This window comes from Hirundo rustica, chromosome 2 (assembly GCF_015227805.2).
Source record: "Hirundo rustica isolate bHirRus1 chromosome 2, bHirRus1.pri.v3, whole genome shotgun sequence".
In the NCBI taxonomy this organism is placed as follows: Eukaryota; Metazoa; Chordata; class Aves; order Passeriformes; family Hirundinidae; genus Hirundo; species Hirundo rustica.
Genome location: NC_053451.1, coordinates 54,994,345 through 55,021,309, shown reverse-complemented (window position 1 = coordinate 55,021,309; position 26,965 = coordinate 54,994,345). Strand labels below are relative to the sequence as shown.

Sequence of the window (26,965 nt, the reverse complement as noted above, 5' to 3'; positions counted from 1 at the left end):
GCGGAGGGCGAGGCCCGGCTACCACCACCTCCCCTCTTTCCGCCCGCCCTGTCAGGCACCGCCACCGCCTCCTCCTCCCCCACTCTCCTCTCCTCCTCTCCTCTCCGCCTCCTCCTCTCCTCCTCCTCCTCCTCTCCTCCTCCTCAGCCGCCTGACAAGGGACGGGGGCGGTAGCCGCGGCGAGGCAGCAGCGGGGGGCTAGCAAGGTAGAGTACGGCCCGTGAAGCTCCGCCGGTCCGGGCTGCTGCTCGTCCTCGTTCTCCTGCGTGCGGGGCGCTGAGGACCGGCCATGGTGAAGGTGTCGTTCAACTCCGCGTTGGCGCAGAAGGAGGCGGCGAAGAAGGAGGAGGAGAACAGCCAGGTGCTGATCCTGCCGCCGGACGCCAAGGTGAGGGCGGCGGCGGGACCGACCCTGCGGGGCTGGCCCGTCGGCGCCGGGCGCTCGGCTGTGCTGCGCTGCGCTGCGCTCGGCGGGGCTGCCCCGGGAGGGGAGCGCGGCGGGGACGCTGCCGAGCGTTGTGCGCCCCTTGCCCGCGGCGATGGCCCTCGGGCGGGCCGGGGAAAGGCTGCGCAGCGGTGCGCCCCGCCGCCCCATCGGCTCACGCTTCTAAAATGGCTGACAGGGAACGAGCTTCCCGACTCCGGCGATCTCTGTGGTGGTTCCGTTTTTCTGTTTGTCCCGTTTTTGTCGGGGTTTTGTTTACGGTTTGTGGTGGTGTGTTTTTTTTTTTTTTTTTTGGGGGGGGTTTTAGCGGCTGCAGCGCGTGGACCGCGGCCCCCCCCCCCGGCTTTCAGGGCCGGCTGCGCGCCCGCTCCCGCAGCTCCCGGCTGCGTTGGGCCGGCGCTGGGAGCTGGTTGGTGTGGGGAGGGCGGGTCGTGCCTGCTCCTGGCCCCGCTGCGATCCGCCCGGCGAGGCCCGGCCGGCTGCGGGCGAGCTCCCGGAGCCCGGATGCTCCCGGGCAAGGGAAGAGCTCGGAGGGTGAATTTGGGGGCTCGGCCGCGCTTGTGCCGCAGCGGCTTCGCAGAGCCTGGTGGCTGTGTGCTGCGGAGAACTTCGCCTCGGAACTTGGGCCGGCTTAAATAAAGGAACAAAGAGCTGCCTACCCCCCCGCCCCAAAACAGCACCCAAACTCCAGGCGCTGCTGTCGCCTCCCCTCTGCAAACAGCAACACCAGCGGCTTTTAAAGTTTTTGAAGTGCAAAACTGCCTAGAATATAAAGGGTTTTGGTTGCAATTTCTATGCTCCCGTAATCAAAAGCAGTTTTTAATTCGGAGTATAGTCTGATTTGCTCTAAGCTCTTTCAAAAGGGAATGAAAACTTGAAAAACGGCCAGCTGCACATAAACAGTGTCTTGCTGTTTTCATTTGCTTTCAGTCTCTTGTGCATCAGGCCTCTGAGTTGCCAGATTGGCTCTTCAAAATTGATAGGGTTTATTAATTTCCTAAATCTTTGTGACGAGTTTCTGCCTAGGAGGACAATATTTGTTCAGTTTGTAGCGTGAAGTTGTGCCCTGGTGCAGGTTTTGCTGTGATTTTGATGGGGCCAGGTTCTTCAGCTGCAGAATCCACTGTCATTTCACAGCCGAGGTGCTTCTAGAGGCATCTCCCTGATGCAGCGAGTGGTTAATTTTCACACTTCTACTGAGCATCCCGCGCTTTCAGACAAAACTCTGACCAGAGTATTTCAGTCTCTAGGACAGTGTGCCACAACAGATGAGACAGTATTGTTACTTAGATTGCCTGCAATTATGGGAAATCCATTAGGTGCTCCGTGTTCCTAGGGAAGTGCTATTCTCTAGGAAGTAGTGGCTTCCCGGAGCTCACATTAAGCTGTAGAATTCCTTCCTGACCCCAGGTTTGGTGGTCAGTTTGACACCTAGCACATAAGCAAGATGCACGCTACATGTTCCAGAAAATGGGTTTTTCTTGTTGCCTTGGAATCCAGAGCTGCCCTGGATGATGTTTGTTTCCAGATAGTCTACCAAATTTGGCTTGTTTTTCTGCTGCTAAACAAACAAAATACATCTGGCTAATTGTACACTGGGGAACAAATCCTCCTGACCCTGTCCAGATACTGACGGAAGCGTGTCATTTGACTATGATTTCCTTAATGTGGAGCTGTAAATTCTAGCAGCTGAGGATGACATACAAGATCTGCCTTAACTTTGCTTTCCTTGCCTAGAAATGAGACTTGTAAACACTTATTAACCAGGTCAAAAGGCAGTCTGATCTCACAGTAGCTACTTAAAAGTTCTTGCACTGCTGTCAGGGGATGAACGTGCCTGAAGGAAGCTTGAAACACTCCTAAAATAGCTTGCTAGGAGGGGATGCTCAGTACAGATGAAAATTCCAAAGAAAAACGAGCGCTCTTGAGGGAAGAGTCTTTGACATTCTCCTTGACACATTTCTATCTTTTGTCTGCAGACCTGCACCTAACAGTGTGCAAAATTCTCTTGAGTAAGCTTTTTTTTTGAGCTTTTGTGTTTTAGAGCGTCAGTAAAAGCAGATCCGGTACAGCAGCGTTGTCTGTAGTTTTTGTAGAACAGGCTGTGCAATCCATGCAGGATTAGCAGTTGTGAAATAAACAATGCCATGTAGCTGTAGAGGTATTGTGATTATTCAAGTCTGGCAGCTTAATTCTCAGATCTTGGGGTGGGGGGGCGGGGGGGATGGAAAGGAACTGAGGGTCCTTGTAAAAACTTGATACCTTTGAGGCAAGTGCAGGATCCACTCTTTGAACTTTGCCTTCTCGAATACAACAGCATTAGAAACAGATCTTCCCCCTCCCCTCCACAACTTCAATTGCCTATGCAGCTCTTTGGAGGAAAGGGGACAAAATAAACCACATCTGACAAATGCATTATTCATATCACGTCGTCGCTGGAAAACCCTTAGGTCTGAAGGCAGTGTGGGAATGTATATTGGAAGAAAGAGTTCTGGTAATCTGAAAAAGGTCACATCTCCAAAACAGCATATATGAGACATTTCCCTTCTCCTACATTGTTTCTGTAGGAAAATAAATAGATCTGGATCACAAGTGTAAACACGAAAAATATTACAGCATTTTATGTGAAGCTTTCTTTTATGAACAAAGTCCTGGGAGGCATTCTCGACTGAAGTAAAAGGAAAACCCTAAGAAGAGGATCAACAGAATTGAACTGTCACAATTTTATTGCCAAGAACTTAAAAATATTTGAGGTAGAGATATTGGCAAACTGTTTGAGATTAATGAATAAAGCCAAATACTCTGAAATGTTGAGAAAATAAAAATTCATGGAATGAGCTTTTGGGCTAATTCTTTGACAGTCTCGTACTGCTGCTTTTCACAGCGGACTGCCTCTCTGCCATTGCCATTTGAGGATTACTCTCAAATGCATAATCTTCCAAGGACTTAGCAAAGAGCATTTGCAGCTAAAATATGCTGATGATACAGCATAGAAATACTCTGATCCTGCCAAAATTTGCCCAGTAACCTCTGATGCATATATTAATCGGAAATTAATGGGGGAAGGTAACGCAAGAAGAGTAGGGGATGTGTCACAGAAACAACGTCTTAAAGGTTTTGCAGAAGGCAGTGGTCGTCTGCTTTGGAGTATGTTACTTAAAAAGGAGTTGAAAAATCTAGAGTGCTAATCCTGTCTCTGCATAAATCACTGCTCAGTATTATGGCATGTAGTGAAAGTGTCTCCATAATTACTGTAGGCAGCCATTACAACTCTGTTTCTGTTGTCAGGATGGTACTTCTGTGCCATAGTTCTTGGCCAAAATGCAGAATACTCCTAGTGAAGGGTCTTAGGCCGCATTTCATTTTCCATTTTGCTCATTGTCTTTACAATAGGGTGTTTTATGACCCAGTTTCCCAACAAACAAACAATGTGCGGTATTCTAACATTTCTCCCTACAATAGATCTTTGGAGAGCCAAAGATGATTATGAGCATAGCTGAAGTCTTCAGACATTTTATAAAGGCCATTCAGTAGATTAAGCCCTCCCCAAAATCTTCGTGCCCTCAGTGACTGGGGTTGTTGCTTCCTTCTGCCAGGTTCAGTGGCAACCTTTTAAAACTATTTTTTTCTTTTTGGGGTGCTCAGAATGGTGCATCTTTACCACATCCAGCTCTGTGCACGGAAGCTGTGGATGCACATAGATGTATTGTGGCTGACCATTGGATAACTGCATGTGCAGAGAGTTCAGTGTGAAAGCTTAGAATTTTAAAAGCAGCAGGGTTTTTGCATTTATTCCTTATAAGAACGTTATTACTCTGACCTTTAAAATTAACCTTTTTTTCACTTTAGCTTAATCTTACCTAAAGCATACTAAAATAGACATTTTTAACACAGAGTGAAGGGATCCACCTGGGAAATACTGTTGAGCAACAACTAGTGAGCACTATTTGGCTGTGTAGAAAATCCCTTAGATTTTGTGTAATTCGTGTTAAATGTTTCTGAAATAAAAGTGTTAACTTTACAGGTGTGTGTGTGTGTGTATATATATATATATATATAAAGTTACGGTATCCACTAACAAATAGTCATTTGCTTATTATTTTGCTGTCAGAGAAGCAGATTTTCCCACTTTATGGAACGTCTCTGTAGCTAGGTGGTTTAGGATTGTTTTTTTCTTTCAGGAGTTTCCATATTCCCTTTATTGGTTTTCTCCAGCCAAGTTTCTATAGGCCTTACACCAGATGCCATTGGGGAAAGAGCAGTCATTGTATTTTCTTCTATTTTCTATGATGCAACTAGGTCATAAAACCAACCAGCTTCTGCTATCTGTCAAAGCATTGTGGAGATTAAGACATGATTATTTAAAAGAGGACCAGAAGTAAAAAATCCCAACAAAGTGAATTCTCTCCCCCTTCTCCCAGATTTGCTAAAATTTTAACGAAAACACACCAAACCATAGATGAAAACCCTCCAGTATCAGGCACAAAGAGTACTCAGAATTCGTTCTGTTACTTTATTTGATACCCAGAAATATAAATTAGGGTAAACTGAGTTTTATTGAACAAAATTTGTGTTGTTAATGAGGGACTTCTCCTAAGAAAAGAAGCCTTGTTGCTGATACCTCCCCCGTATGCTTTTACATTATGAATTTGTGCTACTGTTTAAGTAGTGCAGCTTCCTGAACATAAGGTAACTGTGATCTTGGGACTATTTGGCTCCTAAAGCAATTCCTTAAAGCCTGCCAGCAACTGAGAATGCTAAAAAAACAAGATGTCTAGAAGTTGGTGATGCTCGTCTGACAATCTCTTGCTATTTTTCGGTGAGTTTAGGGATTTGGAATTACAAAGTTCAAAATGTGATCTGGAGGCGCTTTTGTCATCCCCCAGCAATGGATGTGAACCTGTGGGACAGAGGAGTTCTGTCAGTGTTGCGTATCTCACTTCCTTTTCTGGCTCTCATAACTTCCTGACCTGAATAACAAATACAAAGGTTTGGTTGAGAAATACAACCATTTCCCAGAAGAATGATATTTAATATTTCAGACAGGATGTATTCTGCCAGACCTTTGTGATAACTGCTTCGTCAGTTGTTTGTATCATTCACGTTTTTGGCTGACTGAGCAAGAGCTGATGGCTGTACCTACAGCTCATGTGAACTCAGTGCAAGGATGACTGGAGAGACAATGTGACTGTTTTCTGCAGTTCTAAATAGTTTCTCTTCAGTTTCCCAAACTTTCATTTGGCTGAGACCCTTTGCCCTATAAATGTATTCGGAGAACTTTTTTCCCCCTTAATATCATCATATGGTAAAGTCTGTAATTAGATTATGCTTTATTTAGTGTAGTATCTAGAAAAACTATCCTGCACTGTAATGCATCTTTACAGTAAATGCCAGAAGTACTTCTCTTCTTATGTTCACTCCTGTCTTTCTGTGCTGAAATACTCTCTCTGATAAGCTTCAAGAAACTAGTTTAGATATTAACATTGCATAGCAGTATGAAGAACACCACTTAAACAGAGGCTGTTGAAATGTAGTTCTGTTCAGTGGGAAAGTTCAAGTTAAATTAGTTAATTTCTGAAGATGTGGATCAAAATGAAATGCAGAGCTTTCCTGTGAAAATCATTTGAAAGAAAATTTTCTTGGAATCAGCAGTATTTTCAAGGGAACTGGTTTAAACTCATTTCATTATAGTGAATATTTAATCCAATATATGAACATCTATTTAAGAAAAGTTTAATTTCAAAATATAATGTGTATATAGGTTTTTCTTCTGTTAAGTATTTTAATGAAATGTTTGCAGTTGCAAATGTAACCTAACAGTTGTGGTTTTATAGACTATTTTCTATTTTCAAATCTATTTTCTTTGTTATTTGTGTAAGTTTTTTCCCTTTTTTATCTTTTTCTTATCAACATTTTAGTAAATGTTGATGCTAATAGTCTTTGGGGTGGTATGTAAGAATAGGAAGCATACTTACCTCCAGTAATGTTTTCAGTTAACTGTTCTGCAGTTGTGATTTTGGAATATTTATCAGCTTTATATGCATTTTCTATCCAGTAGCCAGTAGCTACAGGCATCAGATAGCTCTTCATAAAAAGAAAATAGTCCTCTCTGTGACTCTCAGGAAATACCTTCAAAAGCAAATACTGCATTTTTAAGTCCTAGTAATTTTAAATGTTCTTTATTCTGTACTTCCAAAAACATTATGACATTTATAAAACATAACTACAGCTGGGAGGCCAAATTATGTTTTGTTACTTATTGCACTTTCCTTTTTTTTTTTTCCCCTTTTTTTTTTTCTCCCCGTCCTCCCCTTATGCTATGATTGACAAAGGTTAGCATTATCGGCTTTTAGTCTCCTGATCTGTATGCATAATACAGCATTCATTTTCTTACTATTTATGTGCTGCTTTTTATCCTCAGTGGAAATTACTTTGAATCTACAGATGAAAAGCATGCTAATTTATAAAATTCGGATATCTGTCCTAATTTTACAGATGTGGTAAACCAAAGGAATGAGATAATTAATAGGACTGAGCTCTGCAGTGAAGTCAGAAATGGTTTTGTGGCAGACATCATGTGACCTAGGTAGGGTTTGGGTCACAGCAGGCATACAGAAAGGCACTAGGTCCTTCCTGAGTGATCCATGTGTTGTCTACAAGCAAGGGTCCTCTATGCAACAGCTGTACAAAATTCATCATGACAAAATGCCAAAGTTATATTTGCCCAACAGTTATTATAGAGATCCTGCAAAAAAATACATTGGTATCTTGTTTGTCCTTTCCATGTAGTGTCAGTGTGTGTGTGGGTGTACACAAATATTTTTTCTAAGTTTTTCTAAAGTTTATATATTATTAAGTATGCAATACATATAATTTCATAGATATATATACACACATAAAAATAAAACCCACAGGCATTTTAAGAGTATAGTTCCTTGAATGCAAGTCCTTGGTTAATTTGTGGTTGTCTTCGTCCTAGGGTTCAGCAAACTCCTGCTTTGATGGCAGCTTTCTGCTCTTTTGTGGGTAGGGTGAGATGGTGGAATGACTGTGAAAAAAAAGCAAGCTGTGGAGATCATAGCTGGGAGGGGTTAGTGATCTCTGGGGTGGATCTCACATAGTTGCTGAATCACTAAGGCCTATTTGTTTATTTATTTATTTTAAAAGATAAAGCCTACACAGAAATAGAAAACCCCTGCGCTTACACATTTGAAAATGCAGCAGCCTTTGCAGGGTGTGAGGCCAAACACGACTCTCAGAGGCTGCTGCACCGTGTAGTGAGTCGTCTTGCCTAAGGTTTGCAGTTTTTGGAAGCTCTTGGGGAGGTGTTTGAACACTGGCCAGGTCTGTGATCCTGCAGGGTGTGATGCCACCAGGTGCTGGGCGCTGGAATGTGTGCTCCACTTCAGACTTTGAATAGTCTAATTGCACTGAAGCCCTTTAGTTTGTTACAACAGTTTTGTCTGTAAAGAGGGTGTAATTAAACGTCAGCCTTCCAGGGTCAGCTCTCCTGTGCTGATATTCGTAACTGCTACAATTAAATGCTATTCTGTATTTGCATATAGAATGGTTTGCATTCGGAGAACTGTGCTTGCTGTACAGGTGCTGTGCATTCTAATTCACTAATACATGTATTAGCAGAGTGGATGTGTTTGAGGACAGGGCTGCCATTCACCAGAGCCTCAACAGGCTACAGTAACGGGCTGACCAAAATCTCATGAGTTTCAGAAATAGCAAATGCCAAGTCTTACACCAGGAGCAGACTCATCCCCGCCATCAGGATACACGGGGCACCACTCGGCTGGGAAGCTGCTCTGCTTGAAAAAGACCCGGGGCTTCTGGTGGACAGTCAGCTGGACGCTGGTCACTGGCATCACTGAAGGCTGAGAGCTCTCTGATCCATAAAAAGACAGCAGTGAGCTGGTGTGGGTCCAGCGGGAGCCCGCACAACAGTCAGAGGCTGGAGGTTATGACCTGTGAGGAGTGGCCAAGGGACTGGGGCTTGTTCAACCCAGAGATGAAACTGCTTCAGGAGGACTTCACTGCAGCCTCCCAGAGCCTGGTGTCATAAATTTAAAAAAGAGAGCTTCTAACTGATAGAAGCAAAATATTTTTCAGTCTTGAGGAGAGCTGAATGCTGCTGAGGAAATTAGTCAGAGAAGCTTTGAAGTGTCAGTCTTAGTGGTTTTCAAACCTTGACTGGTCAAGAGCCCTGAGCAACCCAGACGGGCTTCAGAGTCTACCCGGCTTTGAAGCAGGAATACAGACCTCACAAGTGGGTTTTGTGATGCTGGATTCTACTTTTGAGAGAAACTGAGATACAGCCTTTGTAGCTTGCTTGAGACGACATGCCATCTGTGGCTGAACTGGGAATAGAGTTATTAAATTCCGAGGCTCAGTGGTGCATATGTGCATGCTAATGAGATCTCTTGGGTGAAAGAGCCAACGCCACTTGGGAAAATAGCCTTGAGAGAAATCTAGGTTAAATTCACACAGCGTTCCATCATACTCATGTCTGAGAATCAGGCAGTCATAGGAAAAAAGAAATTTCAAATACAAGAAGTGAGCAGGGTAAGGGAGAAACAGGGACTGGAACAACCAAGGTCAAAGAGATAATTTAGTATTGATCCATTTTAAGTGGAATAGGAGCCTTATAAGTTCCTGTTTTCAAACACTGATCTAATTCAAGATAAAAATGAAAGAAATACTTCATTAAAGTTATAGATTGATTTAGTGTAGATTTTGTAAGTACGGTAGAATGTAAGTCAGTTGTAAGTCAAAAAATGCAAGTGGGTAAAGGGTTTATTTTGGCAATGTTTAAAAATTAAGGATTTTTCAAAATAGGACAGTTTAATGAAATGCCATGTTTGGTATGATGTATCTATAAAGGGTGTGGTGATTTTGCCTTCTGAAAGCAAAATGCATTCTGAAGAATGTCACATATGACTCCTGAGGTTTGAGGGGTTTTGTTTAAAAAATTAATCCCTCTTGCCAGATATCCGTGCAAGCTTTCCACATGCGTGTTTTGGTCTATGACTTGCAAACTTGCACCAGAACACTTCTCTTTTCTTCAAGTATGCGAGAAAACTAAGTGTGGAATGCAGAACAAATTTCCATCATTCCAGTTTATGAAAATGTGTAGATAAATTTAGCAACATTTATATATTTTCTAAATAAACCTTATTTCCACCCCGAGCATCCAGGCACTTAGAGGCAAGACATTTTCCAAATGTTGTAGGTTTTGTTGAGCTTTTCATGGGGGGGAGTGGGGAGAAGGCAGGAGAATCATAAAACTCCAAAGGAAGTAAAGGATATATGGAACTTCATTACTTCTCTAGCACAGACCCAGCATTCTTGGAAGTTAGATTTTTTTTTTTCTTTTCCTTTAATGAAGCAAGTGGTTAGCGTTGTTTTTTAATCCTCACCCCATATACTATTAGCGTTACCAAAAACCTGTAGATGTGTGTTCAGAATGGCTGGAGGTCACCTGGGCCAACTCCTCTGCTCTAGCAGGACCACCTGCAGCTGGTTGCTTGGGACCACCTTCAGTCAGCTTCTGAGTATCTGCAAGCCTGGAAGACTCCACAACCTCCCTGGGCAAGCTGTGCCAGCGTTTGGGGTCATGCAGTAATAGAAGTGTTTCCTTATGTTCAGCAGGAGTGTGAGGTGGTGTGAAGATCCTGTGGTGCTAGTATCTGTAAAGAAGACGACCCAGGAGGGCAGTCCTTGCCCTGAGTGTTTGCAGTGCAAACTCAGGCCAAGAGGCAGAGGAGTGCTGCGCTGGTTGATGTGGCAGGCCAAAGTCCAGAGCAGTTCTGTGGCCGTAGCCCAGCTCCTCTTCACCAGAGCGTGGTGATGAATGGTTTATCTTGGGGCAGCGGTGAAGGGAGGAAATGGAAATGAGGTGTGCCCAGTTACTCTGCACTTGGCAGATACCGGAGAACTCTGCTTTGGGTGTGGAAAGATACAGAGGGCATAGACATAGCATAAGTGGCCAGAGAAGAAAGTTGGTAGATCTTGAAACTGGACAGAGAAGAGGAGCAATTGGGGGAAGTCTGAAGTTTGAAGAAAACAGTCAAATACAGTATATGGTTAGTTGTACACATGCTGTAGACAGCCTGGAACAAGGATATAGCCAAAAGTGCAGGTGAATCACCCCCCAAAAAAGTCTTTGCCTGGTCTAAAAATGCAGTTTTCAGGCCATTTAAGTGCCCTGTCACTTTCTAGTCCATGTAAGACCAAAGCTAACAATGACTCATCTTAGTGCTACTCCAAAATTTAACTGAAACAGCAATTTGAATAGTTATAGGCTTTTTCCTTCTTTACCCATCCTCTTTAATTGTTGACTGCCAGCAGGTTTGCAGTCTCTTATCTCAGAAATGAGGGCAGTGTTTAGGTAAATCAGGATTACTCATGTTGGTTAGGAGTTGCTGGATTACTCTACAGGACATGCATCTTTTGTTGTCCCTCTATCACACAGCTGTGGATGAATTGCTGATTCCTGTCCTTAACATTCACTTTACAGTTGTAATTTTCCTTTATGTCCTGCAGAAAATTTGAACTCTTCATGTTCCAACATGTTTCTGAGTTTTATTTCCTGCTCCCCTACTCTTGCCTATTTTCCAGTTTTTGCTCTCTCTTCGCCTCTGTCTCTCCCAATACACACAGCTGCAGATACCTTCCTACCCACCAGCACTCATTCCCCTTTTAACGTGATCTTGAGCAGGCTGCTTATGCTGATGTTTTTATTCTGTTACAGTTACAATGTTTGAACAATGAAATGAGTCATTTGACAGACACTTTATGTTTTAATAAAACTCCCCCATTATTTCACCAAAGATAACATTCAACCAGTTAAAACAACCTTGGACTTTGAACTTGTAAAGCTCCTGGAATTTAGATTCATCTTACTTCTGGATTTCCTAGTGCTGTCTTAAAGATTTTGTATTTACAGTACTATTTCAAAGACCATATACAGATACAGAGAAATACAAGAAGAGGTTAATAGTACCAACTGCCTAACAGATAATTCTTATTGATTAATCTCCTTTGTTATTCAGGCTACATGACCACAGCGAACAGCAGCACAACTGAGGTTGTGTTTTCATGTTGTTTTTTAGGCAGAGAGCCTTTGGTCAGATGGACAAGTCCCTGTCTGTCGTGACAGAAGAACTGGCAGTGCTGGCACTGAAGCGTTGCAATGTTCAGATATCAACTGCATATGAACAGCCATAGCTTGTTTCCTGGACAAGAGAGAAATCTCTGAAGCATCTATTGTATATAGAGTGGGGTTTTTTCCCAACTAGCAAGTTAAAAGATGATTGTACTTTTTAAATTTAAATTTAATGTTATTAGTAGGCATAAAATTGCTGTTTTAGAGGCAGATCAGTATGATCGCCTTCCAGATTGGCAGCATCTGCCAAGTGAGGAGTCTTGCAAAAGCCTTCCTTAATTTCCCATCTGCAACCAGTAATAAATAGAATACCAGGCTTGGAGCAGTCTTCAGGCAGGAATACCATCGAAGGAATGCAGAGCTCTTTCTAAATTAAGTTCATTTTAAATTGACTTTCTTTTGTGAGGGTTTTCTACAGACGTCAGATTTACAAGTCAGAGCAGGCGAGCCTGCCCAACAGAATTCAGTTTATACAGCCACTGGTCAGTATTTTATTTAAAGACTTTTTAGTCTCTCTCATTAAAAAAACACTTCTAGGGAGTCATTAACTTCCCTTCTTCCTGTTCCACTAATTAAAGCTGCAGTTGGTCAATATTTGCCTTCAGGAAACTCAGTCTGTCCCACTGTGTTCTGTCCATCCATGTGAGCTAAGTGGTGCACAGAGGACCTTGGAGGAAAAACTGTTCTCAGCGGCTTCCTGTCAGTTCTACCCACATTAGCTGTAAGCTTTTGTATATGTGTTTGTGTGTATGTATTAGATGTTATTCTCACATGCATAATTATGGACGTTTTGTGTATTATGCTGCAGACATTTTTAGTGATGTTTGTAATACGCAGTAATGCTCAGCATCTGGTTTCTCTGTGGATCAAAGACTGTTCATTCCAAAAGACATTTCCCCCTCCCAAAATTATTTTTATTGCTATCGTATCTATTTTTAAATTTGGGACGTTATCTTTTGCATAGTTGTCCAGCAGTCATACAGTATCCTGGGCTTCTCACAGCATGTTGTCTGTTGTATCTGGTCTAGATAGATGTGTCCTTAATTTCTGCAAAGGAACAAGGGCTGATAATCTTCTCACTCATTTTAATACGAACTAGACATACGCCTTGGAAGTTTATAGACTGCTTTACTTTTATAATGTTAGAGCAATTATATTCCACTATGTACAAAATGCCACAAGGGGAAAAATCTAAGTAATTATCAAGTCTAATTATACACATTTGTGGCTCAGTATTGGAGCATCATAGAATACATTTGTGATATTACCCCAAACATGAATACGGGCGTTCTAAAATTCAGCATTTATTAAAAAAAAAAAAAAAAAAAAAAAAAGGCATAAAAATTGAACTGAAAAGAGCAAGAGAATGTATGGCTACTAGCCATTAATAACTGCTAGTGTTTGTGGGTTTCTGGGGTTATTAACCTTTTTTTTTTTCTAATTTACTGCAGAAGAGTTACTGCTAATTGTCATAAAGATGTTCTTGTGAAGCTCTCTCTATAGTTGAGAGCTGTTCTGTTAAATAGTTTGTGGTATCATTTGCCCATCTTAGAAGTGTTTCATGGTTTTAGTAAGAAAAGGCAGAGAGCAGCTTTACATTCACTGCTGTGGTCACCAGTGAAGGGACCTGTTCTGAAAACTGCAGTTATGTTATCACTTCCTTGTGAGAAGACTAGATTTGAATCTTGATAGTCTCAAATAATAGAGAATATAATACTTGTTTTCTATCTGAAAGGAAAATTGTTACTGCAGAGCTTGAAGCTATTCAGGTTGGGAAGTTCTGAATAATTTAATTTCAACACTGTACGATTTAGTGTACAAGTGGCAGAGAGATGCTTCTGTTTCACGTCTTATCCATGGGAAATAGGCTAATCAAATGTTTTCCAATTAGAACAATCAGCTCATCAAGGGAAACAAGCCAGTTTTGGGCCTGCGTCCAGTTCCTCCTAAGGCATTTTGCATCAGGGATGAATTTTGTGGCATCATCTTAAGGCTGAGGATTCACAAGGGAGTTGAAAGTACATGGGGCAGGGATGAAGCAGGAGAGAGGAAAGACAGTAGTGATTATTTATTACAGAAGTAGAGAGGCATATTTTTAGAGGTCAGTCTTCACCTCAAGTACGTGATGCTTTCTTTTGTGAGATACCTCTGGCGGTGGAAAGCTGGCCTAGAGGAAAATTAGTCATGGAGGCTGCAGTCTCATGCCGTGCTCTGGCTTCAGAAGTCAGCGCTGCTGCCGGGGAACAAAGCGCAGTTGTAACCATGTGGGGAGAAGCGCTAATTCAGCACTGTCCCTCTTAGTGGGGATCTGCTTTCACTTAATGGGCTTTGTTGGGAACATGAGTCACCTGGAAGGACGGTGAGCATCCATTGCGCTTTCTTCTCTTGCAGTGCAGAGGGTCAGATTTATATAGCAAGGGACAAACTATTCTTTTGGGTCAACACAGCCCAAACTAAGCTGTCATGGCAACAACACAAAAGCTTAGAGAGCTTAGCCATGGGTCAGCTACATATATAATTTGGCTTCAGTAAATTATTTGAAATATTTTAATTTAAGCTGGTTTAAAACTGCTTGATAATATGCTTAGTTTTTAGGCTAGGAAGTCAGTTCTTTGTTCTCTTTCAATAGCACAAAATCTTTTCAGTGTTGTCACTTTCAGGTTCTGCCTGTGCTAAGGTGCTGTGCTTTCATTCATTCTCCTAAGCAGGAGCCTAAGCTGGGTTTGAACTCTTGCTCTCAGTTTGATGGGCTGTTTTTGGTAGGCTGTGGACAAATCAATGACAGGCAACTAAAATACAAAATAGCTTGTGCCACCACAAGGGACACCTTCAGAAATAATAATGATAGCCTTTAGCTGGTGGTAAAGGATAAAAGGGTTGTATTAAACCTGTTGTTTACATCTGCCATTTCATATATCAAAGCAAAATTATTTAAGGTGAAATACTGATAAACTTGCCCTTCAGGCTCCTCTGAAGCGTGGTAAAAGTGTAGAAGTTAGTTTCTTTTTTTTTTTTCTGATTATTTTTATGGCTTGTGGAAAGTTGATCTGACATTAACCCTGTTTCCAGGTAGGTTTTCATACTCTGTATGGCTTCCTCACCATTTCCCAGATGCATGTTTCTTCGTCTTTCTGGACTTAACAAAATAATGAAAAAAATGGAAGAGACAGTTACTCCACTAATGGATAATCCTGGTTGAGATTAAAAAGGTGTGGGGGATGAATGCAGCGCTAGGGAAGAATAAAGATACTCTTTATATTCTTCAGTAGGGAACGTTTTGATATTGTATCCTAAAGGCAGTTTGCTATCTCTTTTTCCATCGTTAACTTGAAGCGGTTTAAGTGACAACTATTATAAAAAGTTTCAATCATGTGTCCTGTATGCTTTGAAATATCTAGGGAAATAGTTACCTAATGATACAGGGCAACATAAAAATAAAAATCCTTGGTTTACCCGGTTTTGATTTATAATTGAGATGATTTATAGAAGAATCCACAGTTGACTCTCAACCTGACCTGAGAGTTAATTAGATTAGCATGAGTTTTATGTCCTATTCTCAGTCCTTGCAAAGAGCCAGGTTAAAAATCAGGCAGCTAGTAATGCTGTAATTTTTTACACTGAATTCCTTAAATAATTAGTATTCTAGAAGTGTTTAAAAGTTGTTTCTTGTCTTTACATTGTGTCCTTTCAGTCCGCAGCAAATGCTGTTCTGCTGATTGCACTTTGCCTTGTAATGTATCCCAGAAATGTTGGTTTGAAGGGGCCTCTGGAAGTCTTCGGCTGCAGCCTCCCTTTAGGAAGAGAATGGTTGCCAAAGCGAGATTAGCCATGGCTTTCTCTAGCTGAGTCCTGAAAACCTCCAAAGATGGAGATTTCACAATCTGGTTTACTGTGGTATTTAGCAAGGTAAAGTAAAATAAAACGCGTGAAATATCTTCAATTTGACTCTAAATATTTCTGAATCGGATTTTGGCAGCTGTTGCCTGGCTGCTGCCTGCCACTTCTGTATGAAAGGTAATTGCAGTGTACTGTAAAGGTGGGTTTCACATCACTTAATTTTAGCTGCATATGAATTAGGTACCTACTTTGTTAACCAAGGAATTTCCCTCTGTAATCAGTGAGAAGAAGTAACTCCCTCCAAAATGCTCCTTATCCTTCTCTGGGATGGCTGAGTCATTCCCAGGAAGTGCCACTTTCTCCCACCATTTACAGGGAGCGTCCCCTTTCCATTTGGTGTCAGACTTGCTTCAGCCAGATAAGGGGAATTCCTTCCCACCTGGGCCAAGGCAGCTGGGTACTATAGCCACACCTTTGTTCAAGTGGGGTATCATCTTAATTAGCAAATGCAGCAAGAAGACCCAACGCATCAGACAGAATATTGACTAACAGCTATGCAGAACAACATAAGGCTGTCAAAGCCTTCTCAAGGGCTTCAGTCCTGCTCTTCCTAAATTTTCTGATTTGGTGTTTTTTTGTTCATTTGGTCATAATGATTTTGCCCTGGTCGTCATTCTGCGTTATTGTTTTGTGGTTGTGTGGTTGCAAAGGGGTAATGAGTTTCTTCGTATTTATTTGAATTCAGATGTTTTCCCAGGATTATACTGGCATGGAACAGAGTAGCTCAAAGTTGGAATTTTTTTTTTTTTTCTTTTTTTTTTTAACTTTGTATATGAGTTATGCAAACACTTGGGGGAAGAAAGAGCATTGTAATGTGGCTGACAGAGAAAAGATTTTGCAAGCAGCAGTTTATTGCTTAGGATGCCTGTGGGGACTGCATGGTTATGCAAACTAGTGCCCTAAAGGGGAAACATCCTGTCATTCCTTCAGTATTACACGAACGGCAGATAGAGGCATGGCAAATGCTGTCTTAGAGCAGAAAGCTTCCTTAACAACAACTTACAAAGCTTCTTCATATTTTTTTTCATTCCCACCCTCGCTATTCTGCCAGCCAAGTTGTGGTAAAGGCTGTTTTGTTCTGATGGAACAACATAGGAAAGGATATATTACGCTGCTCTTACTACCTTTGATCTTCTGTTGGTTCTTTGGGTTCACTTATATTGCATATACTAAGGTAAAAAAGAATCTGACCTTCCTCAGTTGACTTCCTTGCTCTGCTGCTGTTGCATGGAGGTTGCCTAAGAATGCATATTTTTCTATCTGCAACATGGGAGTATTATTTAGATGTATTATTAGGTATCTCAGGAAGTTTTGTTATATTCTTCGTTTAAGTCTGCTGGTTTAGTCAGTGATGATGGCATTAAAAGTACAAGTTTTACTAAACTTCAGCTTAAATAGACTTATTTTAAATTTTATCAAATAAGGGAAGTTTCTAAACACTCGTGCTAAAGTGCCTACAGCCTTTTCTGCTGGATGCAATGTCTGTATTTGCTGGGTCTGAAGTATCTGCTCTCTTACCTGCCCTGGCAGCAGTGTGTTGAAGGTCCCTCTCTGATGCCTTGCAGGACCCTGAGGATGCTGTGCCTGTTGGACAGAGAAGGGCCTGGTGCTGGTGCATGTGCTTTGGATTGGCTTTTATGCTGGCTGGCGTGTTCCTGGGCGGTGCCTATCTGTACAAATATTTTGCATTCCAGGTAAGTCACATACTCATTATGAGAGGGCTGTTTTTCTCTGTGGGAAGAGGAGCAACACACTGTTCTTTTTGTGTTACATTTAGAAGAGGAGGAGCAAACTAAACCAAAGAAAGTAAACCATTTTTTCTTTCCAAAACTTCATGTTTTCTAAAGGCCAGAGTTTTGCTTTCTCTGAAGTTACCTATCAGCAGAGGAGGGCAGAAGTGAAGCTGGCAAATAAAAGAGAGCAACACTTTTGAAAACCTCACTTTGCAGAGAAAAGAGTGTAACTAAATAGGACTTGGGTTTAGAAGCCCCAGCGGTGTCCCAGATTTTTATCTGCTCTCTTTTCTCTTTTGCAGTGCCAAATACTGGAGGTGGATTAACCCCTTGAAAGCTTCCTTGTTTGATCCCAGGTTTCCTAACACACGAGGCACTGCTAATGTACAGGAAAGGGATTGCTTGTGAAAGCAATGCTGCGACTCTCCCCTACCCTAGCCAAGAAAAGAAATACGGGCCCCGCAGGGAACTTGGGAAAAGCACAGTCAGTGTGGTTTAAACATGCCCTGTCAAGTCTAATCCGCACTGATTAGACCTCTAACAAAATGTATTTTCAGTCTTTTAACAAATGGCACTGCTGCACGAGGAGCTCTGTGAAGGCAGCGGTGCCAAGGAAATGGAGCATTCACCTGAAACACGGGAGATCTGAGCTAAATATTGTCTCCCTTGGGGGGAGTTGTCACTGGGCAGTGCTGGATGTGCTGGGCTGTTGCCCACGTGGTGCGAGCACACCCTCCCTGCTTCAGAAACTGCTGGGGTTGCAAGATCACAGAGCCAGAAAGGGAGAGGGTAAGCAAAACGTGAATCTCTCTAGCCCACTGGTTAGTGCACCTAATTAGAAGATAAAAATTCATGTTCTTGTTCCTGTTAGCGGGACTGTTGCTTTCCCCCCATTTTAGTAGATGCTAATGTGGAAAGCCAAGTGATTAAACATGAGAAATTCTAGCTGAACTTGCAGTTTGTAGTCTCTTTGGCTATCACATTAACCAAATTTACAGGGGAGCAGTAGTGTTGCGAAGGATGATGCTTAAACAGCACAGTTTATCCCGGTGGGTGGGTTAAAGAGCCGAGGAGCTGAAAGCCAGTTGCATTTCTAATGCACATTTCACCCCTGCTTAGCACTGGGTGCTCCACCTTTCACCTGCCAGTGAGATGAACTGAAAGTGCCATTTCATTCAAACCTGTGCTACTTGTTAATGAGTCAGATCTGTGTTAAAGGAAACATTCGTTGCACCGAAGACACATTTTCAATGTAAAACTTTAAATTGGCATGTGCATATGCAGAGTTCTGTATTTCTAAAACTATCTGGAGTGTAAATTTGGTACATGACTTCCTCTGACTCAAAGCTGTATTTTACACTTCACTTAGGTAGCGCCATGTCTACTGTGGCAAAAGGACTTAAATTAGTTGTTTAAATTTCACTTTCTACCTTTTTGTCTCTTAAAATTGTTCAAAAATTATTTTAGAAACTGACTTTCCAGGCTCTTGAAGTCTTGTGAAACTTAACAACTTCACAGAATAATTGAGTTTGGAAGGAAAGTCCTGACTTAATCTAGTCCAACCCTCTGCTGCAAGCAGGACCAAATTTATAGAGTTAGACTTGCTTTTTAAAGGTGATTTGGATGACCAGTTTTAAATAGTTTTTTGACTGCAGTTAGATCATAATTTAATAATAATGCTAATGTGCACACATATAGATGTAGGAACTTCATCGTCTTTCTAAAAATATATGGAAGACTGGATTTCAAGAAACTGCTTTTGAGATTCTGTTTTCCTTCAATTCAAGGGAAGAACTCCCTCTGGATTGAGCGTAACTGAGGTTTTAGCCAAGGTCCTGTTGTAGATAGCAACTGGCTCCTGCTTTGGTGTACAAATCAAATTAAAGGCAAAACATTCCATTTAGTCTAAGTTTTTCTTCTCTTCAGTGCTTTGAGAATATTACTGTTAAACTTCTTCATTACTGATCTTTTTGTTGCTGGGTTGTTTACTATTTTTAGCAGGGTGGCGTGTATTTCTGTGGAATAAAGTACATTGAAGATGGCCTAAGATTACCTGAGACTGGGGCAGAGGCTCAGAGTGCTCGCTACCACACAATTGAGGAAAATATTCAGATCCTGGAGGAGGAAGATGTTGAGTTTATCAGTGTGCCAGTCCCTGAATTTGCTGATAGTGATCCTGCTGATATCGTCCACGACTTCCACCGGGTAAGAAATGAAATAGGTCTGAAGAAGCAGAAAGCATTTCAAACTTGAAAAATATTCCCCCTCGGTCATCCTGATAAATACACTCCTTATTTATTATGCTGGGGGAAAGCAGAGGGGTGGAGGAGGCAGCAGAAATGTTTTGATCAGCAGCAGGCTGCAAGCAGTTATTAACTGGGCATAAAGTACAGCACGATGCAGTCATCATCAGGTAGTGTGTAAACCACTACTTGCAAATATAGTTCTGTTTTTAGAAAGGGAAAAATCTTGGATCTGTTTGCTCTCTTTAGTATGAGAAACTAAAGAGAATATTGTTCTTGCTCTGCTGAGTCCACTGGGCTAGAATTTGACCAACTGCTGTGGTGCCGAGGGAAATTTGGAAAGGGCTGAGGTAACTTTGACATCAGCTTGGAGGGGCTGATTGCATCTGATGTCACTGGGTGTGTTCAAGCACTCCCTGGGGTGCTCTCCTAGCATGGCTCAAACCCCCAAAGCAGCAGCAGAAGGGGAATGACCCTGGAAAACAGCTCATTTTCCAGATGCCACAGGAAGCCAAAGTTTAATTTCTTTGTGCACCACAGGCTGCTACGATTCCTAGAGGCACTGAGCTAGGGTTTCAAAGCTGTCTTCCTTTTTTTGGAGAAATAACCTTGATTGATAGGAATCATGGTAATAAATTTCTGTTAAGGCAGTTGACAGGCCTACAGCTCTCAGTGTTAAGAGCAGCTGTAAAACAATTAGAAGCCTTCCCTTTCTGTATCAGCATGGTTGGAGCTGTCTAATGGTGATGAAATGTTGTACAGCTGGTTTTCAGGAAGCTAAATCTCTGTGAACATTTGAAGACTTCGCTGAACAGCTTTTTTTAAGCTAAGCTGAAAAAGAATAGGGAAGTGTCCTATTTTTTAATGCAAACTTCAGAGTTTAAAGTGCTATCTATCAAATATTCATAGCCAGATTTGGAGGAAAACATTGCTTGCTCAAGCTATGTAATTTAAATAATTTTTCAGAATATATTTAGGGAGCTTCTGTTAAGAGTTAGAATAAAGACTCTAAAAAGGGAAAACTAGGAAATGGGAAAAAAAACCTGCATCTAAGAAGCAAGTAAGAATGATACAAAATTTGAAATTTACTTTTTGATTTAATGAGTTAAAGTCAGTTGTTCTAAAAGTCTTTTGTTCTAAAAGTCAGTGCAAGGGTCATTTGCCATAGGTACAGCACTTGCTCCATGTAATGAGATTAGCTGCTGATGATTGCTGTCCTGGCATTATTTTGACTGCTGGGCTCCTGGTGCTCAGTATTTTATATACATACAACAGCCTCAGAGCTTTCAGCAGCTAGAGATAATGTCTTGGTTAGCAAGAACAGGTGCAGTAAAACACAGCTCAGTGAACAGAGCTACAGGATTCATCAGGGTAATTCCCTGACCTTTTAATCAAGTGATGGCAAATACCACAGTTCAGGTGCTGTATAAAGATAATAATTCAACTATGAATAATCATTAACATTGCAAGTCAGTAGTATTTTTGAACCTAAAACTACTTTGGTTGCATTATCTGTAGCAATATTTTTTTTTCTTCTGTGTTTTGTTCTTAAAGCAGCATTTCCTCTTTAGACTATTAACAAAATATAAAAAGCATGAAAAATAGAGCCAGGTTTTTGCCCAGTCATTTCACAACGAAGGCACTAGGCATAAATGAACATTGTACTTGTTTCCATAACAGCTCAGGTACACCTTTGAAGTTTCCTTGCTTAGTGCATTTGAGCTCCTCATCACCTGCTGCCTTGCCCAAATCCCTGTTGAAAATATAAACTCTCATCAAGGCTGCCCTTTGTTTGTGTATTTACTTGCTCTAAGAATGGAGTTTGTTGGACAGACTTTACAGTGAACAAAAGAATAATCTGAAGAACAGCACAAGGCAAGAGCAGTTCAGCAACATCTGACAGTTTTCTGATCTTCTTGTTATTTTGATTAAAATAAGTGTTTTCTCAACAGAGACTCACTGCCTATCTTGACCTTAGCCTGGATAAGTGCTATGTGATTCCTCTGAACACTTCAGTTGTTATGCCACCAAAAAATTTCCTGGAGCTGCTCATCAATATCAAGGTATGATTAAATCACAAGTAATTTGTTCTTAAGACAGGAACAAGTGGTAGGCTTGGTTTTTTTTTTCCCTTATGCAGAACTCTGACATTCACACAAGGCACATGATTGCTAGAGGTCTTTGCAAAGAGAAAAGAAGTCTGTAACCTACTTAGAAAATTATCCAAAATCATGAAGGAGTCATAAACTCTGAGGAAGGCAAAAAAATCTGATTTTCTTGAGTGCTATAAATTTGGCTGACAAAACCATGTAAATGTGGTGTAGCTGGACTCTTTGATAGTAGTCTGTGTGCTTTTTAGTTTACAATGCAATGCGACTAAAGTTTCTATGAAGCGTGTGTGCACTGGACTAAGACTAGTTAGCTGAGAGGCATGAAGTAGGTAAGACTGGGAAATCCTTGTAACAGGGGCATTGTTTAAAGCACTGATCCCTAGCGTTGACCCCCCACTTTGATCCAGTGGCTTGAGGGTGATGCACATGAGATGTGTTGGATCTGCTGTGCACCTTACATAATGTATGCTTTCAATTGCAGATTTAAATAGTATTTACCTTGGGTTCTGGCCTTCTGGTTTCTTCACAGAACAGCAAAACAGTCCAGTGGGGAAGAGAGCTGATGAAATGTGTCTAAGATTTGGGGAGAATGTTTTAATATTTCACTGGGCTTTTGTAACTTTAGAACAGTTACATCATCTTTGGGTTTGCATCTTTCAGAAAAGGCTTTGAAATTAGGACTCCAGGAACCATTTTAGCCATTTGTGAGTGGTTTATATGTATAAATAAATTTCATGTGAAAAGTTACCACGAGTAAGTCCTTTCCTGCTTTTTTGCTTCCTATTTTGAGACTGACTATTTAACCACACTTTCATTTCCTGTGCATAAGGATGATGTGGTGTCTGTAAAACTCAGTGACCCCATTTTTTTTAACTTCGCCTGTGCTGTTTTCTTTCCATTTTAGATCAGACGAATTTCACTATTAAAATCTGTTAATTTCCTAGTTTGTCATTAGTACTGAATCAAATATGCTTGCTTTACATGTAAGAGGATAACCACACATCATGCATTTAACTGAAAATCTGTGCAAAAACCCCAGTTTTTATCAGTGTCCCCAATAGCGCGTGCCCTAATTTTATGAGACATCTGTTTAATTTTCATTGTATTAACAAAAAGCTATGGGCATTTGATGTTGCAGAGAATAAGGCTAAACATTTGTACCTGGAATTTGAAAAACTATGCTGCAGATACACAAAGTGAGCAAATACTCTCCTGCAGTCACAGTGGTTGCACCAGCAAAAAAAATGTATGAAATTGATGTGCTAGTTTCATTAAAATGAGCTCTGAATACATGCAGAGGGCATTTTATGAAAATGGAGGAGCTCTGGGCTCTTCTGGTGTTTAAGAAACACCATAATTTTAGCCTAAAGATCCACATTGCTATATATTGATACAGTTTGCTTCAATGTGCAGACATGAAAGGCCTCCTTTGTTTCTTTGGGAAGCAAAACTGAAACTGAGATATATTTGCTCATCCACCTTGTTCCTGCTGCTGAGCCAACTGGCTAATTCTAACTGTACACAGGATGTCTCAAAAATGGTATTTGTGGCTATGCTGGATCCCGGCACTGGATAATTGCTGCTTCTGCAGCAACTGGGCAGAGGAGATTCCTGCACTGAGTTTCCTCTCCTCCTGTCCCACCCAGGGAGGACTGAGAAGGCTGGGTCTAGAAGGTCCTGTGGTTTGGAGGGCATGAGCCCAGGAGTGTCCTTGCAGGCTGCCCAACAAGTCCCCAGCACTGCTGCCCACCCTGCCAGTGCCCTGCACTGCCTCTGTGCTCTGGCAGTCCCTCAAGGCTCCCTCCTGAGATTCGAGAGACCAGGAGTTAAGATACAGTAATTTACAGAAATTTAAGTACAAAATAATGAGTGGGATAATTTGGGAGAGTGGTGTTTGCTAAGCTATTATGCTACTTCAAGAAAAAAAAAAAAGTTGCTGTTGCTTTCCTCATAGAATATATTGAAGAAAATATTCATAGTTTATTCATTCGTGCAAAATTTAAAGTGAATTTCATACAGTCCTTTCTCTCTTTGCTGGGAAGAATAGAATTTAATCAGCTTCTCAACAGGTCCCTGGAGCTGAAAAGATGATCTTGTTTCACAGTGGAAATTTCAAGTTGTTTATTGTCACTAAAAAATACAGAGCCCTTTCACAACAAAAGCTGAATTTGTTTTCACAATAAGTGATCATTTTATTTTTAAAAGCAAGGAATGCCTTCTATGCTGCTATAAATTAGAACCACTCTTAACAGGATTTTGTAGTATTTTTAAAAATGGATGATTATTTAATAGTGGTGGTATTAGAAAACTGTCGGGCAGCTAAGTCTGTGCATCTTCAGCCATGTACAGTGAGGTGTGCACATTCCTCCATCATTTCTTCTGTGGCAGAATAATACTGGAGAGACTAGAGACGGCTTGGGAAGCCTTTGCATTCATTGTGGCTCTCCCATTTCAGCGTATCGCCTTGAAACACCTGAAGTCCGGCTTTGGCTTTGTAGTACCTTTCCACATAGATAATTGTGGGAGTCACCATAATAACTTACAGGGACAGATGGTCTCATCCTGGCTTTGGTTTGAGAGCAGTGACCCATGCTGTGAATAAGTTCAAGGCTTCCCAACCCCATGGACTGCACCTCGACTATACTGCTGCTTCATCAGCAGGAGTATCTCTGTGTTTCTGCCAACTCCTGCTTGGGAGCTGTTCCCACTGAGGTCTGGTGGGCTGTTACTGATTAAGTGAAAACTCTGGATGATAAGTGCAGAACTGACCCGTGACAGTGGGTACACCAGGAAAAAAAACTAGCTGAAGGCTACTGTTACTGTAGCAGGAAGGCAATGGGTGTTAGCATCAGTGGAAGTTCTGTGACCTTTTTGAATGTAATTGTTACAGGTTTCTGTACCATAGTGAAGTTTGCACATTTAGAATGAAAGTCTGTGGATAATACTTATTTTGAAATAATTCGAAGATGTGCTGAAGAAAAAGATTGCAGAGCGTTTCTTGTGTACTCAGACCATGAAGAGATAGCTTTTGACAGAGCTGTTACATTTTTGTTCGACAGGCTGGAACGTACTTGCCTCAGTCCTATTTGATTCATGAGCAGATGATTGTTACTGATCGCATTGAAAATGTGGATCAGCTGGGATTCTTTATTTACCGCCTCTGCCGTGGCAAGGAAACCTATAAACTACAGCGCAAGGAAGCCATGAAAGGTAAACGCTCCTCCCGCAGTCCTGTGTGTTGGCAAAAGCTTCAGCAATGCCCGAGTGTGCTCAAAGAAAATACCCTGATTAAAGCAAGGCTTTAATATAGGAGGAGCTTTAGCCTTGTAGTCCAAGTATGGAATTGCAGGTTCTTCTTTTCATTAAAGCCATCTATACATTGTTTGATGCCTTCCTGTTTTTGTCAATGAAATGTGAATAAGAGCTGTCTTCACAGGAAAATTGTAGTGCTTGGTACTTTTTTGCAGAATAATGGTTGAAAAACAGTATTTGGGAGAGTCTTAAAAAGCTATTAAATACTGCCTTAAAATATGCATTCAGATGTTACTTGGATTTGCTTTCTGGTAGTTTGGTCCTTTTGCTTTTCAGTTGGTTTATTTCTTGTTGTGTAATCTGCATGTGGTGTGCAAGTGCACACCAAAGCAGTTTAATTGCTTCCGTCACACTGTGAGACCTGACTGCTTGGAAAACAAAGAGAAGAAATACATTTTATAAAAGCAATTTAGATTGATGTTTGAAAATGAAAAGGTTTTAGTAGCAAAATCCAACTAAAAATTCAGTGTGTTTATCCTTTAGTAATAGATGGTGAGCACAGGTTGGCAGTGAGCATGTTTGCCTACAATTTGGTTAAATTCTGTCATTCTCTGATTCCAAGATAAACACTACAAATCTGCTCTTTTTTTGCATATAGCAGTTTTTCTCTCTTTCTCACGTCCCCACAAGAGAGGGAAATTGGGAACTGATCTGAGTTAAAAACTAGCCAGTGGGGAGTTTTGGCAGGTTGGTTTTCACTAAACCAACCGGGATTTGGTTCACCGTACTTTTAGGATCATTCCCTGCGAATTGATTTTCTACATCTGAATGTCTGCCTGTCTGTGTTTTGTTGGAGGGGAGGGTTGGAGAGGGATAATTCTGATTTCTGGTGACATCTTATCATAGCAAATGTAGAACTTGTGCCTCTGATGTACCCCGGCCCTTCTTCTCTTGACATTGTTGTTCTTTACCAATACAACAGGAATTGAGAAGCGTGAAGCCATCAACTGCCGGAAGATTCGACACTTTGAGAACAAGTTTGCTATGGAAACACTCATCTGTGAACAGTAATGAGGAATAGTACTGTTACAGGAGACTTCAAAAGTACACTATGACCCCACCCTTTGTATTGTGTGCAGTGATTATTTTTTAAAATCTTCTTTTATGTAAGTAGTGGACAGGGCTTTCTTGCTGAACACTTTCCATACTTCTCATCTCATGATACATGTAAAATCAATACGTTTTTAGTTTTCTCCTTATTTTCAGGTGTGGTGTTCTTATATTTGAATAGCAATTGTATAAAGACTTAGTTGCTAGTGCATTTCATGTGAATCTCGAATACTAGAAAGATGAAAAAGTCTTTGAAATATCCACCAGTTTTTAAATAAGTAAAATTGAAAAAAATTAGTAATGTACAAATGGACTGCAAGAGCTACTTCTAACTGTAATATTAACTGCTATATAGTTTGTTACAGCATATAGACAAACCTGTATTTGACTCTCCTAACCAAGTGCAATTTGTTTTGTTTTTAAAATATTGTCATATTTACCTTTTTGGGATTGATTTCTGACTTGATGTTTTAAAATGGCAAGTGTTTGCTGTAACAGTCTTTTAGGAAATTAAGAAGTAACTTATGTTACTAACTTGTATATAATCCATGTATGTGCAATGGAAAATAAACCCTATAAACCTGTTTGTCTAAAAGTCTTGTGTTTTCTTCTGCTACTACTGAATTATTTTTAAGAAGAGGGGACTACAGTTAAAATAATGCATTTTACTTGAAGTGCTGTTTCTAAAGATAGAATAGATGGCTGAGAAATTAAATATGAACAGAGAAGCATGCTTTTATGTCCCTTTTCAATTAAAGGCAACACTGTGCTGCTTGCTGAAATTCTGGATGGGTATTTCCACAATACATATGATCAGAGTGGAGACCCAAAGCTGATCTAGTATGTTGCTAATGTCTAAAATGCCTGTCCTGAATATTTGTCAAATGATGGGCATCATCCAACATGTGCTGAGAGTCAGGCTGACCCAGCTGAGAGCCAGGAGCGTTCACTACTTCCAGGACGTTGCCATTCCCTTTATTCCCCATCGTGATGTTCCTGCC

At 41.1% G+C, this 26,965-nt stretch overlaps 1 protein-coding gene across 2 annotated transcripts; it reads left to right on the top strand.

Moving 5' to 3' along the window:
- On the top strand, positions 1 to 26,559 carry ITM2B (integral membrane protein 2B). Of its 2 annotated transcripts, none has more exons than XM_040054741.1 (6): positions 1 to 388; positions 17,081 to 17,209; positions 19,247 to 19,453; positions 21,444 to 21,554; positions 24,662 to 24,812; positions 25,837 to 26,559. In XM_040054741.1, exons 1-6 carry the CDS (start codon positions 290 to 292, stop codon positions 25,923 to 25,925), a joined length of 786 nt encoding a protein of 261 aa, XP_039910675.1. In that variant the 5' UTR covers positions 1 to 289; the 3' UTR covers positions 25,926 to 26,559. The 2 variants fall into 2 exon arrangements, with proteins under 2 accessions (XP_039910675.1, XP_058275398.1); XM_058419415.1 differs by having other exon boundaries at positions 57 to 388; positions 19,250 to 19,453.
- The last annotated feature ends 406 nt before the right edge of the window (positions 26,560 to 26,965 follow it).